Genomic DNA, 17,798 nt, shown 5'->3' with positions numbered 1-17,798 from the left:
TTATTTATTTTGCTGGCAGGGACTGTGTCAACTTTATCCTCTTATACAGACGAGTCACCGCAAATCAATGCAAAGTTCTTCTGACTCATCACCTTTATCCTATGATGAAACCTTTCTCTTCTGATGGGAGTGCTCTCGTACAGGATGACTCCGCCTCCATTCACAGGGCACAAGGATTCACTGAAATGATGTAAATTATATGCTGTGGCCTTTACAGTCACATTCAGTTGAATTCAGTTGAACACCTACAGAAGATTTGGGACAGATGTGTTAGACAGCGTTTTCCACTACCATCAAATGAGTGAATATCTTTTGGGAATATCTTTCAAGTACAGTTCCAGAGACTTGTAAAATTGATTCCAAGCTGTTCTGGTGGTCCGTGAAGGCCTAACACATTTCTGAGACACTTCATGTTGATTTTTCCTTTAATTTGTCATGTGTCTTATTGGTGCTTATAAGCAGGTACTAAAGGTGCAATCAATTTTTCAAGCAAGTCAAGTGGGTTTTTATTATCATTCCTCTGTATAGCTTGTATACATTGGAAAAAAATAGACCATGGTGCAACACAACAGTACACAAGACTATATAAAGTGCAAATACACAATAGTGTGAGATGAGTGCAGGACAATAAGTGGAATATAATAATAAATATAATTACAAATAAAAAAAATTAACTTGAAAATACAGTATATTTTTAATGAAGCTATTTTGACTATTGTTATTTAATATTATCGGCAGGAAATTCTCTTCTGAAATTGCTATATTTGATCATGCTGTCTTCATGGAATGACATAACATTTGACAATCAGGTGACTTCCTTGATGTTTAAACATGCACAATCATTTCAGTTCCAGTTTTGCCCACAGTTTATTTGTTTTTCAGGAAATAACTGAGGGCTTCTTGTGCCTATGTTTGTGTTTCCTCTGAGGTCACATTTACTCTGTCAGACTTATAGACTCAGTAATGGCTATACTGCCAAATGAAAGGTGTTAAACTGAATCAGCAGGTTGAGCACCATTTAAACATGACAATACGCCTGCATAGAGCATAGACGTCCAGGGGTAGTAGACTTTTTAAACACTGGGAGCCTGGAGTGAGTGTGACTGTGATCTCATCCTCCTCTCTGATGGGGCTGTGTGTGTGTGTGTGTGTGTGTGTGTGAGTTTGCTCTCTCATTCCATATTCTAGTGCATAATGAATTTGATGTAACACATAAGACATAGTGTAAGGGTTGGATTAGCTACAGTGAGGCCCGCCCATGCTTACCCTGGCACTCTGACTGTGAAATAAAAACTCACAGCTAGTTCGGGCATGTCCGTATCAGCTGCCAGTTTTTGTTTTGCCTAGTCTTAACTGGCCTGTATCTTATTCTGTATGAAAGAAAACGTGGATCCCACTTTAAATAAATCTAATACCTATGTAATTACAAATGAACTATACATGCAAATTGAAAGTACACTTGTGTGTCTTGACACTTTTAACAGGGTTTTCTCTCTCTCTCTCTCTCTCTATCTCTCTCTCTCTCTCTCTCTCTCTCTATCTATCTATCTCTATCTTTCTTAGGTAATTACACATGTAATATGCTAAACCAACAAAATCAATCCATTTTAGCATTTCATAGGAATGAAATTCTCCTCAACCTGCTACACAGAGAGAATAGCCTGTTACAGCTGCCAAGATAAATGTGGGTAAAAAAATAATAATTATGCAATGAGATTTAGAATGCGAAGAAGCCCTACATCTATTCTTCTTTCTCTTTCATGGGTGGAACAGTGTTGGAATAGTATCATTCAAATGATAAGGAATAAAACCCGATGAGGCATGCAGTTATAGGAAAATAATCAGTGACAGGGTGATGTGATATGATGCCATCCCAAAGTTAATTATTTCCCAATAACAGCACATCCCAAGTGTTTTATTGCTCTTATACCACAGCACGTTGCCACTGATTACAATTTTTTATCTATTATTAAACTGTTATACTTCTTTATCTGCTTATAATTACTTTTAATGCTGTGGAACATCCGTGAAACAAGTTAGTTCCTGATATGAGTCATTTCCTCACCAGCTTCTTTTCAATCTCTCTTGAAGTTAATAAGACAAAAAACACACCTTGTCACGTTTCAGAGAAGCCAGAAAGCGCAAAGTCCTCTGTCTTGAAGATGTTTCCGTGGTGGAAAACTTACTAACTGATATAAGTGTTACTAACTGTTATATATGTTCATGATATCAACACATACGTAGATGTTTTGTCTTTGTTAAATAACAAGTTTTTTTTTTTATTATATCTATTATTAGCCTTAAATTATATACAAGTCCCTGTGAATGAGTTGTTACTATAGAAACAATAATGTATTAGAATAAGTGCATTAATATAATGGCAATGTGATTAAATGTTTTTTATGCATCTCTACTGCACGCGTCACCATAACCTCAAGTTTTCAAAGGCATCATGTCTCCCAAATTTTCTTTTGTCACCATTCTTTTATGAATTAGCACATGTTGTATTAATGATATACAGTATAAACAATGATGTATGCATAAATAAGGTTTGCAGCTACCTTATAGGGAATAATAAAACAGTGTGAAATAATATTACATCATTTTCTTCCTCCTCCTCCTCCTCCTCCTCATCATCATCATCATCAGCTTATAGGGAATAATAAAACAGTGTGAAATAATATTACATAATCATTTCCCTCCTCATCATCATCTTCATCATCATCATCATCATCATCATTATGCCATGCTATAATTGATATCTCCATCAGATGATTGAACCTTGATTTCAAATGATAGTCATTTCATTTCACTTGCAGGTTATAAGATGTACTGTACTTCAGTGCAGACTTTTTCAGAGGTCACATTATAGTTGCATGATGTGCTGTTTGTGTGTGACTACACAAGAAAAAGAGACAGTGTGCACAATGGGACCTAAAGCAGCTCTGTAAAACAAGGCAGAAGTCGGGATCCTCTGTAATGAGCCAGTGTGTTTGTATGCTAATTAATGCGATCAGTGGTAATGGGTGAAAACGCTCAGGCTGATTTGATTAGATTACACCCGGGCGCGACTTTAAAACTTTTCCTGGAAGCAAAAAAACAAGCTTGGCCTGGCTGGTGACGCAATCTGGAGTTCATTGTCTGATTGGTGGAGTCTCGCTCGCGCTCTGCTCGCTCAGTGACTCTCGCGCGCGCTGGCTTCAGTGCAGGGCAGGAGCTGGAGGTGAGAGGAGGTGTGTCGCGTGTGTGAGCAATGTCACCGCTTTAGAGCCTTATTTCCGCCTCTGCCGAAGTTTTTAATCGATACAGTGATGCCGTAAACCTGGTTTTGGTCTTGTTTATGAGTCAGAATCCCGAGACGCTACTTTCTCTGTGCGGAGAAGTAAAGTGACGAGTTTGACATGTAAACAAGTGAAGTAGTGCTGCTGGGTTTACAGAGTTGCGCCATTAGCACAAGAAAGTGGTGTTAATTGCGACAGTACTCCACTTCACAAGCGTTTCGCGAATGTCTCCGTTTCTAGAGAACCAGTAAAACCAGCTGGGCTGAAGAGTTTGGCTGCTTTGCGGAGTTTGAGCACCGGGCCATGGCAGGAGGAAGCAGTTCAGCCATGAAGACTCTGGAGGAGCTGACTCTGGACTCGGGCTACGGAGCCGGAGACTCGTGCAAATCTCTCAGTCTGTCCTCGTGCAGGTCCACCTCTCAGGCGCTGACGAGCGCACCGCACCGCGGCAACTGGTGGTACTTTTCCGGCTCCATGAACAGCCGGAACAACAGCTGGGATACAGTGAACACGGCACTGAACGAGGACCCTGAGGACATCTTCTCTAAGTGCCCGCGCTTACCGGAGCTCGAGGAGTTCCCGTGGACGGAGGAGGACGTGGGGAAGGTGCTGCGCGGAGTGGCCGGGGAGAGCGCGGTGTTCTCGGGAGAAGCCGTGCGCAGGCTGTCGGTGCTGATGCGCCGCGCGCTGATCCGCATAGCTCGCGAGGCGCAGCGGCTCAGTGTTATGCACTGTCGCTGCACGCGCTTCGAGGTGCAGAGCGCCATCCGGCTGGTGCTGAGCTGGGCGCTGGCGGAGCACTGCGTGGCGGCGACGGTCAGGGCCATCTCCATGTACGACATGAGCACCGGAGAGCTGCTGCGCAAGGGCAAGTCGGCGCGCTGCGGCCTCACGCTGTCCGTGGGCCGCTTCTTCCGCTGGATGGTGGACACTCGGGTCTCGGTGCGCGTGCACGAGTACGCGGCGATCGGCCTGAGCGCGTGCATCGAGGCGCTCGTGGAGGAGGTGGGCGCGCGCGTCCTGTTGGCCGAGAGGCAGCACGGTGCGTGCGCGGACCCCGCGGCCACAGGGGGCCGCATCACAGCCGAGGCTCTGGACGGAGTTGTTAATAATGACGCCGAACTCTGGGGAGTCCTGCAGCCCTACGAGCATCTCATATGTGGGAAAAACGCAAACGGTGAGCTACACTCAACTTCACTTAATGCAAACTAATAAAATACTAATAATAATTATAGATGCACTTATACCACATACAGTTACTGACTAGGCCCAATCTGTTAAGCAGAATTTTTCAGTTGTCCCATATTTCCCATCCATCAGTGGAAATGCATCACCAAGGGCCATCACTGACCAGATGTTATTAGTGTAGATCATTCTCAGGACAGCAGAGATGATGCAGTGTGTTGTGTTGGTGTGAGTGTGTCACAGCAGCACTTATGCAGCATCACTGTGGTGTGAAACAGTCCACCAACCAAAAATATTCAGTCCAAAAATAGTGTTGTGTTCAGAAACTGACAGTAATGAAGCGTAGACACACTGTGTAAGAAACCCTGTAGACCTGTAAGGTTGGCCCAACCAAGATGTGTGTGTAATAGAGTGGCTATCATCTGATACACTCAAACTAGCACAACACACACTACAGTGTCAGTGTCCAGAAAATGGTCCAGCTCCAAATAAGGTCTGTTGTGATGAAGTAAAATCAGCCGTGGTCCCATTCCAGTGATGTACAACGGGGCTGATAAGAAGCCCTTATTTGTCACATATACATTACAGTACAGTAAAATTATTTCTTTGCATATCCCAGCTTTTTTAGGAAGCTGGGGTCAGAGTACAGGGTCAGCCATGATACACTGCCCTAGCAGAGAGGGTTAAGGGCCTTGCTCAAGGGCCCAACAGTGGCAGCTTGGTGATGCCTGGGCTTGAACCCCTGACCTTCTGATCAGTAACCCAGAGCCTAAGAACAGATACTACACTTGATCGTAGCTGAAAGACTGAGAAGAAATACATAGTGCATAGCAACAGATGGGCCACAGTCAGTAACTGTATATCTACAAAGTGCACCTACATGGTAGGTGAGTGTATATGCAGAAACATATACTCCTTGTGAACGGCTCTGATGACTTTCCTGAGATGCTTTTAAAGAAAGATGAAAGGTAGCACTGCACTGATAACAGGTCTCACTCTCTTCACATAGACTCGTGCAGACTTGCTCACTTCCAGCTGTAGGTCCACTTCCCATCTCCCCACATGGCATAGTGCAGTTAACATGTGTCAGTGTTTTTTTTTTCCTGCATGGACTTTCTCAGGCATACAATAGTGCTTTGTTTCCATCCTAGGCTGCACAAGCTTACTTTCCTGCAAGAGGAAAGAAAACAAACCCAGATTTTCTGTGTTAGTGTGTATATGTGAAGGTGGTTAGTGAGGGAGGTCAACTTAATGATGTATTATAACATAACAAATCAGCAAGTTGGCACGGAGTCGCTGAAGCCGTTTAGATCTGCTCTTCATTCTGGAAGTATTTGAGGGATTTTTCTCAGCTCTTGTGCAGGAGTTCAGCTCAGAGAACTTTTTGGCACGAAGAGTGCAGGTCTCACACTGTTTCACATACTGGCTACAGTCACCTAAGGTCCATCTGCAAACAGCATGCAAAGATCAATGCTTTTAGCTGGGCTTAGTCAGGAAAGTGATGAACACACACACACACACACACACACACCTTCCACTGTGATCAATGGACATCCATTTTGCTCATCAATTGTGCTCCATAAAGTAAAGTTCAAGCTTCTAGAAAGCAGTTTTAAAGTGAATCAGCAGTGCAGAGTTAGAATCTTCCTGGTAATTACATTCATTACATTCAAGCAGTATTCACTTCCAGAACACTCACAAGCTGTCGTGACATGCTATTGGTTTGACCAAGGTCTTTGTGATTTTATTAGTGCCAGAGATTTTTATTATATGCTGCCATGGAAACTGATTCCACTTCCAGCAACGTCCTTGCTGCAGTTTTTCATTTGGATTGTTCGTTTGCTAGAATGGGCACAACTCTCGTTTTCACTCCTCTCTCATGTATGTACCACATCTGGAAGTGGTTAAGACAGAGCTAACTTTTCAGACTCCAGGCTTGCTGTCCCCCGCCCCCTCTCCTGCTCTACCACTTTTATATTTACTTAGGTTTCTCCCTTTCTGGAGCACTTTGCATGAACACACAGCGTTAACAAGGGTTCTCATGGACCTGCCTGCACCATTTCAAACTGCTTCTTCCTCAGAGATAATTGCTCTTGATGTTTACGACAGCACTGAGTGAACAGGGCTCATCTATTGATCTATTGGTTTGAAGCGAAGGATATTATTACATTACTGATACGTGAGAAACGCCCTATATCTTGGAGTCTTCCAGTCTTACAGATGAAAGATTGTGAACTCCATCCCCATCATCTGTGGCATAAGAATGTCTGGCAGTTCTCTTGCTCCGTGGCCTGACTGAAGGAAAAACCCAGGCTCCTAAAATACATTTCCAGGCCTGGATTATTGTTGAATATGGCTCTGTGAAAAAAGCAGCTCTGTGCACTTGTGTTTTGGACACAGGGTCGGATTTTTTATATAGCTGCGGATCTGAGATGGCAGAGACAACGAAAGCACCAATTTGCACGGCCAATGGCACTGTTTACACATTTCCTGTCCAAGCCGAGCCGAGGTCCCAGCTGTGTAAGCAGCACAGGCCACTAATGGCTGTGGAGCTGAAACAACACCGACCAAGATATCCGCGTATTAGATTAGAGTTTGTATGTTGTGATGTGTAAATTTTTAAAGCATGCTGGATTTTCTTGAATCCATTGCACATTATGGGAGAGTATTTACTTACGGTTACTCTGTGATATCATCTGTTCTTATCTTCCTGGTCTCCTCCCTTTTGGTAAGCGCGCACTGGGTCATTTGATGGTGTATCTAAAGAACGGAGCTTCATCTGCAGGGCGTGGGTGGATACATGGAGCAGCACATGTCTGTCTTCAAGTGTCTACAATAGAACAAATTAAGACAAAAACAGCAAGAGGCTGATTATTTTGCAGAACTTCAGGACCAGAATATCTAGTTAGCTCCTTAAATTCCAGGATTATTACTCACTTATTTGTCTCATAGCATATCCCACAGTGAAACTAATGGGAAAGTGTTTATAGTTATTAGTGTGAGGAATGGAATTCTGGACCCATCCCTGAGCTCTGGGAGTTTAAGTGGTTATTAAAAGCATGAAATGTGATAGAAATATCCAAAGTAATGAAAAAAAAAAACCTGATAGGAACCGTCTCTGTGTCCCAAAATGGTGCATTGTGGGTGTTCTGTTCCTGCATCACTAATCTGTTGTATTGCATTGTGGCATTTCATGAGTGCGCTGGATATTTTCCAGTGTGTTTTTGGACATGGATAAAAATGATAAAACTCAGAAAATCGTGCACCGTATAGGGAAAAGACTGTGATTTCAGCCACACTTCTTGTTTTTGACACTCTGGTGAAATCCTGAGACGTCTCACAGTCTTAACTGTGAGCTTGACAGAGAAGGTCCAGCTGCCTGAACGTGGCCTGCACGTGGCGTCTGGACTCGGCCCGAGCACCAGCTCTCTGCTCCAGCTACTCGAGCTCTTTTCAGATTCCAGCACTCCGCCTATCACCATGACAACCCAGAACCCAGACAGGAAGTCAGAGCCAGGGTGGAACGATGGCCAACAATGGCACACTTGAGATTTTGAAGTCAGAGCAAATCCTATCATGGAGAAAAGGCTATCTGTCTTATTCTTTTTTTTCCTCACCCATGGAAATGAGAAAAAAGTGGGTAATGGAGAAATAATTGAGACTCTCTTTGCGTAGTTTTCCTTTCGACTCATATTTCATGGAATAAGGCATGCAGGAGAGTGGGAATCCCTATGACAGACAGGTGACAAATTAAAGGAAAAACTGATATAAAATTTCTTAGTAAGATATTTGGGTACCACAGGCCACCAGAATGCACCTTGGAATTGATTCTGCAAGTCTCTGGAATTCCAAAATCCAAAATCTCCCATAGGTGTTTGACTGAGTTGGGATCTGGTCACTGTGAAGGTCATAGCATATGATTTACATCCTTTTCATCCTCATCATAACATTCAGTGAGTCTTTATACCCTGTGGATGGGGGCAGGCTCATCTTGGAAGAGATCATTCCCATCAGGATAGAAATATTTCATCACAGGATAAAGACGATCAGTCAGAAGAACTTTGTATTGATTTACAGTAACTATTTTGGCAGTGGAACCAAATGTACCAGCACAATGACCCTTACAGCATAACAGAGCCACTCTGGTTTCTTTCATTTGTCACCCGTCTGTATGTATGAGCCATGTGCATTTCACACACCACTTGGCATAAAACCATGAATAGCCTGAAAGACTTTATAGCTTTATGGCCTTTCATAGGATATAGGGTATAGTACACAAATATTCAATAAAATCAGATACATATCAGATGTACATTGCACTAAATAGCCTACAGATACATTTCTTCTTATAGTATTAGTGATTCAGAAACTGTATCACTAATACTATAAGAAGGAAATTTACCAGATCAGTTTTCTTCTTATAGTATTAGTGATACAGTAAAAGAATAGTAATGACCTGGGTTAAAATCTTATCCTGGCATATTAACACCTAATAACACTTAACATTTTAAAATAAGTTTATTAAAACTGGGAGCTCCATATCTGTCTAACTGCTCAAGGTTTCTTCATCTCATACAGTATGTAGCACATAAGCTGAAAACTATGAGTGTGTGCATATGGCCCTGTTGAGTGAGTTCTTCTTCCACACTTTATTCATGACTTGAACTGTTAAAGTCAGCATGACTGTAATACATTTCTTTGCAAATCTTCAGCTATAAGTTGACCAGCAACAAACATGACATTTAATTTTTCACACTTTTGGATCCTTTTAGCATGACCCAGCAGAACCTTTCCTGTCTGCTGTTGTTAAAACCCCCCCCCAGCACAAATGAATTATTGTCATCCGTAAGTAGCTATTTCCGACTGTAGCCCTGAACTATTCAATTGCTTGAACCGAGGGGCGCTTGCACAAAGCAGAAGCAGATTGCCTAACACAGATATCCTCAGTGTAATTGCTTCTTGTCTGGATGTTGTTATTATATCTGCCTTCCCTTTTTTCCGAGACATTGCAATGGTGAAATAGTCTATTTTCAATGGTACAATTGTGAAATAGTCTATTTTCCAACTGTGTTCACAGACATCATACGCTTAAGCAACACATAGCATATCTCTTCACTTTTCCCACAGTCTGGAGCGTCTTTAAAAATGTCTATCTAATGGCTCAGTCTGTAATGTTGTCTCTCAAATTCCCCTACAAGCTGTTTTGTGAAATGCACCAGAATCACAGGACAGCAAAAAAACACACACAAACTAAATACATGGTGCCATTTACAGCATTCAAATCCACAAATGCACAAAGCCTCAGAGCCATAAACCGTACTGGTTTGAGCGAGATACTGGCTTCTGAAAGCAGTAATCACAAGCCCAAGTCCATTTGTCTAAATGCCTTTTGTTGCATTTGCTTTTAAGATGACAAGGTTCCTAAAGACAAATGAATCTGAATGAAAGTTTAATGAAGACAGAAACGCATCAGTGCATCAGCACTAAAGGCTTTTTTTTTTTCCTAATGGATTGGTCTTTGTTTCTCCTGTAAGTCATGTCGTTCTTGTATGGCTCTCAGTAGGAATGGCAGTGGAGAGAGTAAGATAGCCAGGAGCCTTGCTTCAGACTGCACAAGCTACAGCATTTCCAATTCATGTTCAGTCTGAGCGCACAGATGGAGCGCTTTACAGACAACACGACAAGATCTGCTACACTTTGGCTCTGGAACTATGTGAGATTGGAAGTTTGAGATTAATGAGTACACAGACGCTCTCAGCCAGACTGTTGGCTTGAGTAACTGTTGTCCATATTTTTGGTCCATTAGATCTCATAAATCAAACTGGATTTTTTTTCCTGATATTGTGGTTTTACTGGAACAGAATGCGAAGTTGCAAGTTGTGAACTTTTTTTTTTTTCATGAAACATCATGCATGTCTTGATATTTAGTTTGATAACAGACACCAAGTACCAGAACCATTTGTAAAAAGCCTATGATTTCTCTTCTTAACAGTCTGTTTCAGGGATATTCAACAAAAATTTAAACAGGTCCAGTTACATAAAATTCATAAAATGTACAAAGGTCCAGATAAGCAACTAACATGACTGAACAGCGATTATAATCCTTAACCATTTACACTTAATTTATGGCTATAAATAATTTGAAGTGCTTATATTTTGTTTCGTAGCTTTATTTGCCTCTTTTCACTAAGCACTAGAGGAGATACATGTATTTTGAATTTGATAAAGGGAGAATAAACACATACACAATATGGCCAAAGGTTGGACACCTGACTTCCATATGTGATTTAAGAACATCCAATTCCTGATTTAGTCCTCCTTTGCTGTTATAATAACCTCCACTCTTCTGGGAAGGCTTTCCCCTAGATTTTGGAGTGTGGCTGTGGGGAATTGTGCTCATTCAGCCACAAGAGCATTAGTGAGGTCAGGCAGTGACGTTGGATGAGGAGGCCTGAGGCGTTCAGTTCATCCCAAAGGTGATCAATGGGGTTGAGGTCAGGGCTCTGTGCAGGACACTCGAGATCTTCCACACAAATCTTGGCAAACCAATTCTTCATGGCCCTCGCTTTGTGCACAGGGGCATTGTTATAATGAACAGGTTTGGACGTCTTAGTTCCAGTGAAGGGAAATTGTAATGCTACAGCATACAAAGACATCTTGTACAATTGTCTGCTTCCAACTTTGTGGCAGCAGTTTGGGGAAGGTGTCCATATACTTTTGGCCATATAGTATTTTTCTCTGTCCATTCATCTTTGAAAATTCTAGTTTTGTAGTTGACTTTTCTACATAGACTAATCAGACCCCAGAGGGCAAATCTATGTAACACTGTGAAAACTCTCCCCTTTCTGAGCTAATGTCTCTAGCCCAGTAGCTATCTTTGGTCTGAAGAGCTGACTTCAGCTAAACAATTTACATAAATGCTTGTGATTGGATAAACCACAACACAGAAGCTACAGAAGCTGCGATGGTTCATGTTTAGAAAACTAGACACACGGAGCTAGAGTTTTTTTTTTTCATATGTTTATTTGTTCTGCTGCAGTTTTTTAAAGTGCTCTGTCCACTGAAACGCTTGGTTTCCAGACTGTGATGCACCAGCTGACCATCTCTGGTCTAAAATAGACTGTTAAAGAACAAAAAAAAACGGATGGTAAAAGAATTAATAAAATGGCATAGTGGCATTTGTGCGATCTACTAGTGGGCAGTATGACCAAAATATATCACAGTATACATAATATACTGTCTATAGTGTACAATATAATCACAATATATTGGTTTGATGAGAAACTACAAGCAAAAGAGTAGTATAGGATTTAAAATAACCTGTGAAAAACAGAATGCAAAGATACTTTTATTTAAGTTGTACAAAAAAATTTTTTTAAAGTGGAAAAATGTGCATTTTAACATTGTACAACTTTAAATAAGTACAAAATTGTAGTATCTAAATAGCTGCTTCCAATCAGACTGTAATATTTTTAAATATTACTGACTATACTCGTAATATTTCAGAAATGTGTATTTCGACATCATTTATTATGACATCAATATTATACTGTTATATTGCCCAGCTCTACTGCTAATATCTCATTACTCATTTCTGAAATATCCATTTCCAGTTTCTGCAGTATGATAGAAAAGCATGTTGTGACCGGAGTTTGCAGTATCATTGCCATCTTATTATCCACCCCTAGTTGTGTTAATGTGAGAAAACTTTGCGCAGATTTCTAAAGAAATATCAGAGATGTGTGTGTATCTTTCCCCAGAATGCATAGAATAGATATACGAACAACCTCAGGCTTCCAGACAGCCCATAAAATATATATATTTTAATGATGTAACTTTGTGTCAGAGTCTTGCACCTTGGTGGAAATTCTTGCTGCGCTGAATTACCATAGTATGATACTGAGCTGGTGGGGAATGTCCGCAGGGAGGCTTGTTTTGGTGGGAGGTTTTTAGACTGCACATGCAGACAAAACAATCTGCCTACCTGAAAATACAACCAAACCTACTTTCTATATACGACTCATTTAAGTTTCTGGCCCCCAGTCCTGCTGCTTTTGTCCTGGCAGTCCTGCATTCCCACATTCCCCTGCTTTGATGTGGAACTCTGCGAGTAATTTGCACATTTGCATTAGAGAAGTCGAGGCATGTTTTGTCTGTGCCATCAGTGAAGATGAACTGGATCGTCTGGATCTTTTTCTCCAAGTGGCCTGGAAGCGATGAGAAAGACGATCTGTTTTCAATGGAAAGGCTTGAAATATTGGGTTCTGAGAGCAGTGAAACAGGTTCTCCCTTAAAAACAGCCTGAAATCAAAACTAATCTGTTTTTAAATCTTGTTAGTTCATATTGTACACAGTTCATGGGTGTCAATCAATTCAAGACATGATTATATAATCAACTGCTTATTTTTGTATTTCAAAAATTGCATGGGAAAAAACTAATATTAACCATTTCATTCCCAGCCTATTATTAAGTTATGCATCCTAAAGCATGTTCAGTAAGAACAGAGAGACTAATTGGAAAAGGTATGCAGTTATGAGAGGCATGTAGGTCTGTACATGCTGATAGGTCCTGAGGGTTGTGTGCTGTTATAGGAGCATAATCCATGACGGGGTGGTATGATGCAGCCCAATACAAAGCAGAGTTACTGTTACCATCCCGAAGTGAATCATTTCCCTATACCAGCATGCCTCAAAGTGTTTTATTCCTCTTTTACCACAGGGATTGCACTTTTTAATTTATTAATGAATAACGCTTCATGCTTTTTAACTGTTCATAGTTACATTTAACGCTATGGAATGTCCGTGAGACAAGTTAGCTCCTTACATTATAGCAGCTATAAACAGTCACTCCCTTAGCAACTTCTGTTTTTCTCTTTTTTGTAATTAATAACACAAAAAACACAGCGGAAACGCAGGAAACCATAGTCACAGTTACAAATTGCTGACACTGGAGACTCCTTCCATAAATGTCAAATAAACATCTACGTATAGAAAACTACACCATATTAATGATTAGACATTATTCTTTGTTAAATAACAACACGTTTTTGTCATGTGTTTAGAATTAGGCTAAGATTATGTGGATCGTCCACCGTATAAGTCCCTGTGTATGAGCTGATGCTACAGAAATGATAACATACTAGAACAAATGCATTAATATTAACCTTTCATTTGAAATACACTACTACTGTGACAGCTGTACTATTATAGAAAATTAACAACACAACCATCAAATTTGAGCATTCAACAGCACTGTGGTGTATGTAATGTTTTACATTTCTCTCCCCTACCCCCAGCTACCATCGAGTGAAAATGCTGAGTTAGCTCTGTTTATAATGCCCACTTTTCACAATCCTAATGGATAAAAAAAGTTCAGCCATACATCATTTTTTGCTTTTCACACAAAAATGTCAGATCTTTGAAGTATAGTGCTCCATGTTTCCATTTATCGTTATCTTTAATAGTTCAATTGATTTTTTTTTTCTGGATCAAGGCAACTTCTTCCAAAAAACTGTGCATATTGAACCTTCCATTAACATCCCATTTATACTGATTCATTATTGATTAATACAAATGTATGAATACAGCTTCAGCCTTGTAGCTGACCTCTGACCCCTTGGAGCATGCGGTTGCACTGTAAGAAGCCTGCCTGGTAGTCTTATTGTTAATGACAGCACCTGTTGTGAAGTGAAGTTGTGTGTTTAGGCTTGAGCTCCTGCGAAGATAACTGTCTAAGAGTAGCTCGTCTGCAACCGGCAACAATTACTATGTGCAGTAAAGATGGAATGCACATGTGGCAAGGACATGTGCTTTGTATAAACATGGCCTGAACAGTTATTCTAAGAGCTCAAGCCTAATCCATCTAGCGTGCTTTCATTTTGAAGGAAGGATATTTACCATAATTCATGGTGTCATTAAATCTTTCCTCATTCAAAGAGAACAATAAGAGGTTTTGATGTGTCCTTTCTCTCTTTCACAGAGACTGCTGATACAGATCCAGTTTATCATTATACAAGTCATGTGTGTCTTGTGTATGGATTGCTTTGTTCTCTGCCCGAAGGCTAATTGGTCAAGGGGGTTGGGGACGGAGACATGTGACTGGACACTTTTGTCCTCAGTGAGTAGAACATACTGTCTTTGTGGCTAGATCCATTTGAAAGCCGTTACATCTGCCCTGTCGCTCGTAATAGGGGTGTAGACTTAATAGCGGCCATCTGTAAGTGAAGCTCAGACAGAGACAAAGCCACCATTATAATCTCGCCTTAATTAACTCTGTGTCATTAAAGAAAAACAAAACTTTATAAGTAAATCAAGCTGTGATTTGGTTACTTATTCACACTTTGGCTTGCTGCGTGTGACACAGCAGTTTGTCACGGGAGCTGGCTTGGCCGAGTAAAGGGGAGAAGGACACAGGAAATATTCCAGATAGCTGTCATACGCAGTCGGGTAAAGGAAAAGAGCTTGCAAAGTTTATTGCTTTCTTATTGCACATCAAAAAACTCGCAGACATTTTGTGATATTCTGTACATGTGAACACAAAAGTCATGTTTTAAGTATGGCAATTTTTATATTTTTTATTTTTTTGCTTTCTTAACTCATTAAGTTATTGATCTTAGAGCTTTATTCAGAAACTTCTGCATATTTTTCACTAGATGAGGAATAATAAAACATAATGAGGTGTGCTATGATAGGAAAACAATCAACAGTAATGCTAACTTGCATTACCACCCCGAAGTTGATTATTTTCCAATAAAAGCACTTTATTCACTCTATACTACAGCAGTTTCTCAATGCTATGGGGAGCAGTTTTTAATTATTGAAATACGACATGTCATTTTTTTAATATGTTTATATTTACATTCCGTCTGTGAAACTTCTGTGAAACAAGTTAGCACATATATTTACTTATTACAGCAGCTATAAACAGTCATTTCCCCAACAGCCTCTCTTTTTCACTTCCTCTTGAAGTTAAGAAGACCTTAAAATGTAGCTTGTCATGTTACAGAGAAGCCAGAACGCACCAAGTCCTCTGTCCTGAAGACTTTCCCATGTAAGAAAACCATATCAACAATTGCACACTTACATTTTTATAGGTTATGTGGCGCGTTCTCCATATACGTCCATGTACTAAAGCTGTCACTATAGTAAAGATAACATATTAGACCAAACCTGTGATTTTCCTTGTAGTTGGTACTAATGTCCAAGCCATGCTGTTATAGAAAAGTAATCAACACCATCTGACCAATCAGAATTCAACAGTGTTCTGCTGTAACTTATATTTAAACATAACAGGACAGGTAAAGCATTTTTGAGTCACTCAGAAGGAATTTTTAAAGGGTTTCCCTATCAGAGAGTGTTCCAAGCAAAAAAAAAAACACTGTATATGTAGTGAGGACAGACACCAATGGTTCCTGAGAGTTTAATGGGTTAATTCTGTTACTTCTATCACTAATTTCAGAAAGAAAATGTTTAAATTAGGTAAATACTTCCTTATGATAAAGCACTGTGATTTATACCATTTGCTATTTCTTGTGTCATTTGCTCATTTTCATGTGATATTAACTGGTTTACTCCACACCTCTCTGTTCATTAACATTTATGGGCCAGTTTAATGGAAAAACACTTTGGCACTCAAGTGTTTAACGGGAAATAGTTTCAACAGGTATATAATCGCTCTCCAGCGCCTACACTACAAAGCGTCAGATCGTAAATAACACTAATCTAGGCGTGACCAGACCAGAACCCTGTGGGTCACCTACATGTGGATTGTTTTACCAGCACCTGCTGTGCTGTTTAACGGACAGTGTGCACTATTTATCCCTTTAAACGATTGAAGTAACAATTAAGTGAGGTAAAGTATTGTTACAGAGGCATTGTAATTGTATTAATTTTCACATCTAATTATCACATCTACCCTTCAATTCGTTCCACAGTGGAAATGAGCGTGGTAGCATTCACTCCTGAAGAATGTAGTTTACTCTTTCCTCGTGCAGGTGCTCTGTATATTATTATTTACTCTGGGCACCATCATGATCTCAGTCCTTGCTATGTGTTTTATTCCTCTGTCTCTCTCACACACAAAAACAGTAGTTAAGTCTGAGAAAAGCCTGTCTACTAAGCATTTCTCATCCTGGTTAAACTCCATGGAGCACAGAAGTGTTGCCAAACCTCAGCCTCTGTCCGTATATGAGTCTTGAATTGCCATCATCTCAGAGAGGAAGGCTGTAACAGCTGGAAGCTAAAGGCCAATTTGGATTGTCTCTGTTGGGATTGACATCAAGCTCGAGCTCATTCAGCAGTGGTTACTTTTTTTTCCTTTCAGGAGTCTTCTCATAGCAATTGATCAAACTTTTTACTAGGTGTGGACTGCATTCACTGCTGTGAGTAGAGATGCCTCTTACTAGAGTCTTACTATGGGTTTTAATGTCTTGGAAAAATGACCCATGCAGTGATAGAGTGAGCTGTGAAAGTCAGATTGTTTCTTCTACAGAGGGGAAATGAATGAGCACCATTCTCATGTAGCAGTCTGAATCAGTGCCGCCTCTTTGTTTGGGAATGGCAGCAACAGTTTTGTAATATGCACCCTGAGTTAGCGGATTAAAATTGATGAGTGCAGCGTGCTGAGATTTGTAACTAGAGCAGAGCATCCAGACTCTTCGCTCCTGGCCTGAAACACACATCCAAATGTTTCCCCCCGTGAGTGTACCGGAGCGGAGCTCTTGGTTAGTGGTTCATGGACAGAGTGACCACAAGGAGCCTGTAACTCGTGGGAAAGCAGAGACAAGAAGAACTTTTGGAGCATTTTTCTGAAGCAAAATGATTTGGGAAGCGATCATTCAACACCGAAGCAGAAAAAATAAACTGTGTCATTTTTCTCTGAAGCCAAGCTGAAAATGCCTGTAGATAACTCTCATGCATTTGCAGATTTTGCATCAGCTAGTGTGTGCCTTCATGTCCCTACGCTGTCAGTCTGGCTGTCAGAATTCCTTTCTCCTCCCGAAATAGCAGTGAGAGAAAAACAATTATCACCTCCCTATGCTTCAGATTCAATGGAGGAAAGCATGACGCACATGGGACGCTGAAACTTGCTCATACTTTCACACTGCCTCATTATCACAGTCTGCTGCCGTGGTCTAAAATAAGGTTCCTCCACACAAATGCTAAGCTGATTCATTACGAGAATTATTTCGAGCATAAAATAAGATGATTTTGGACCCCATCCTTGTAAAACCCATACTGCAGAATATAAGAGAGCAAGCACACTAGCATACGTGGTTATGTAGGAAAGTTGCTAGACTTCCCATGAGATTCCTATGCTGTTTGAAAGTCAGT

General features: G+C 40.7%; 1 protein-coding gene across 1 annotated transcript in view; it reads left to right on the top strand.

The window, feature by feature from the left end:
• The first annotated feature begins 3,176 nt into the window (after positions 1 to 3,176).
• abtb2b (ankyrin repeat and BTB (POZ) domain containing 2b) overlaps positions 3,177 to 17,798 on the top strand; it is a 49,052-nt gene continuing 34,430 nt past the window's right edge. The window contains exon 1 of the mRNA XM_026919816.3: positions 3,177 to 4,458. Coding sequence (XP_026775617.2) covers positions 3,585 to 4,458 — 874 coding nt within the window. The 5' untranslated portion in view covers positions 3,177 to 3,584. The remainder of the gene's footprint in view (positions 4,459 to 17,798) is intronic.

The sequence above is a fragment of the Pangasianodon hypophthalmus genome, chromosome 9 (genome assembly GCF_027358585.1).
Source record: "Pangasianodon hypophthalmus isolate fPanHyp1 chromosome 9, fPanHyp1.pri, whole genome shotgun sequence".
In the NCBI taxonomy this organism is placed as follows: domain Eukaryota; kingdom Metazoa; phylum Chordata; class Actinopteri; order Siluriformes; family Pangasiidae; genus Pangasianodon; species Pangasianodon hypophthalmus.
This window is presented reverse-complemented; position numbering and strand designations above follow the sequence as displayed.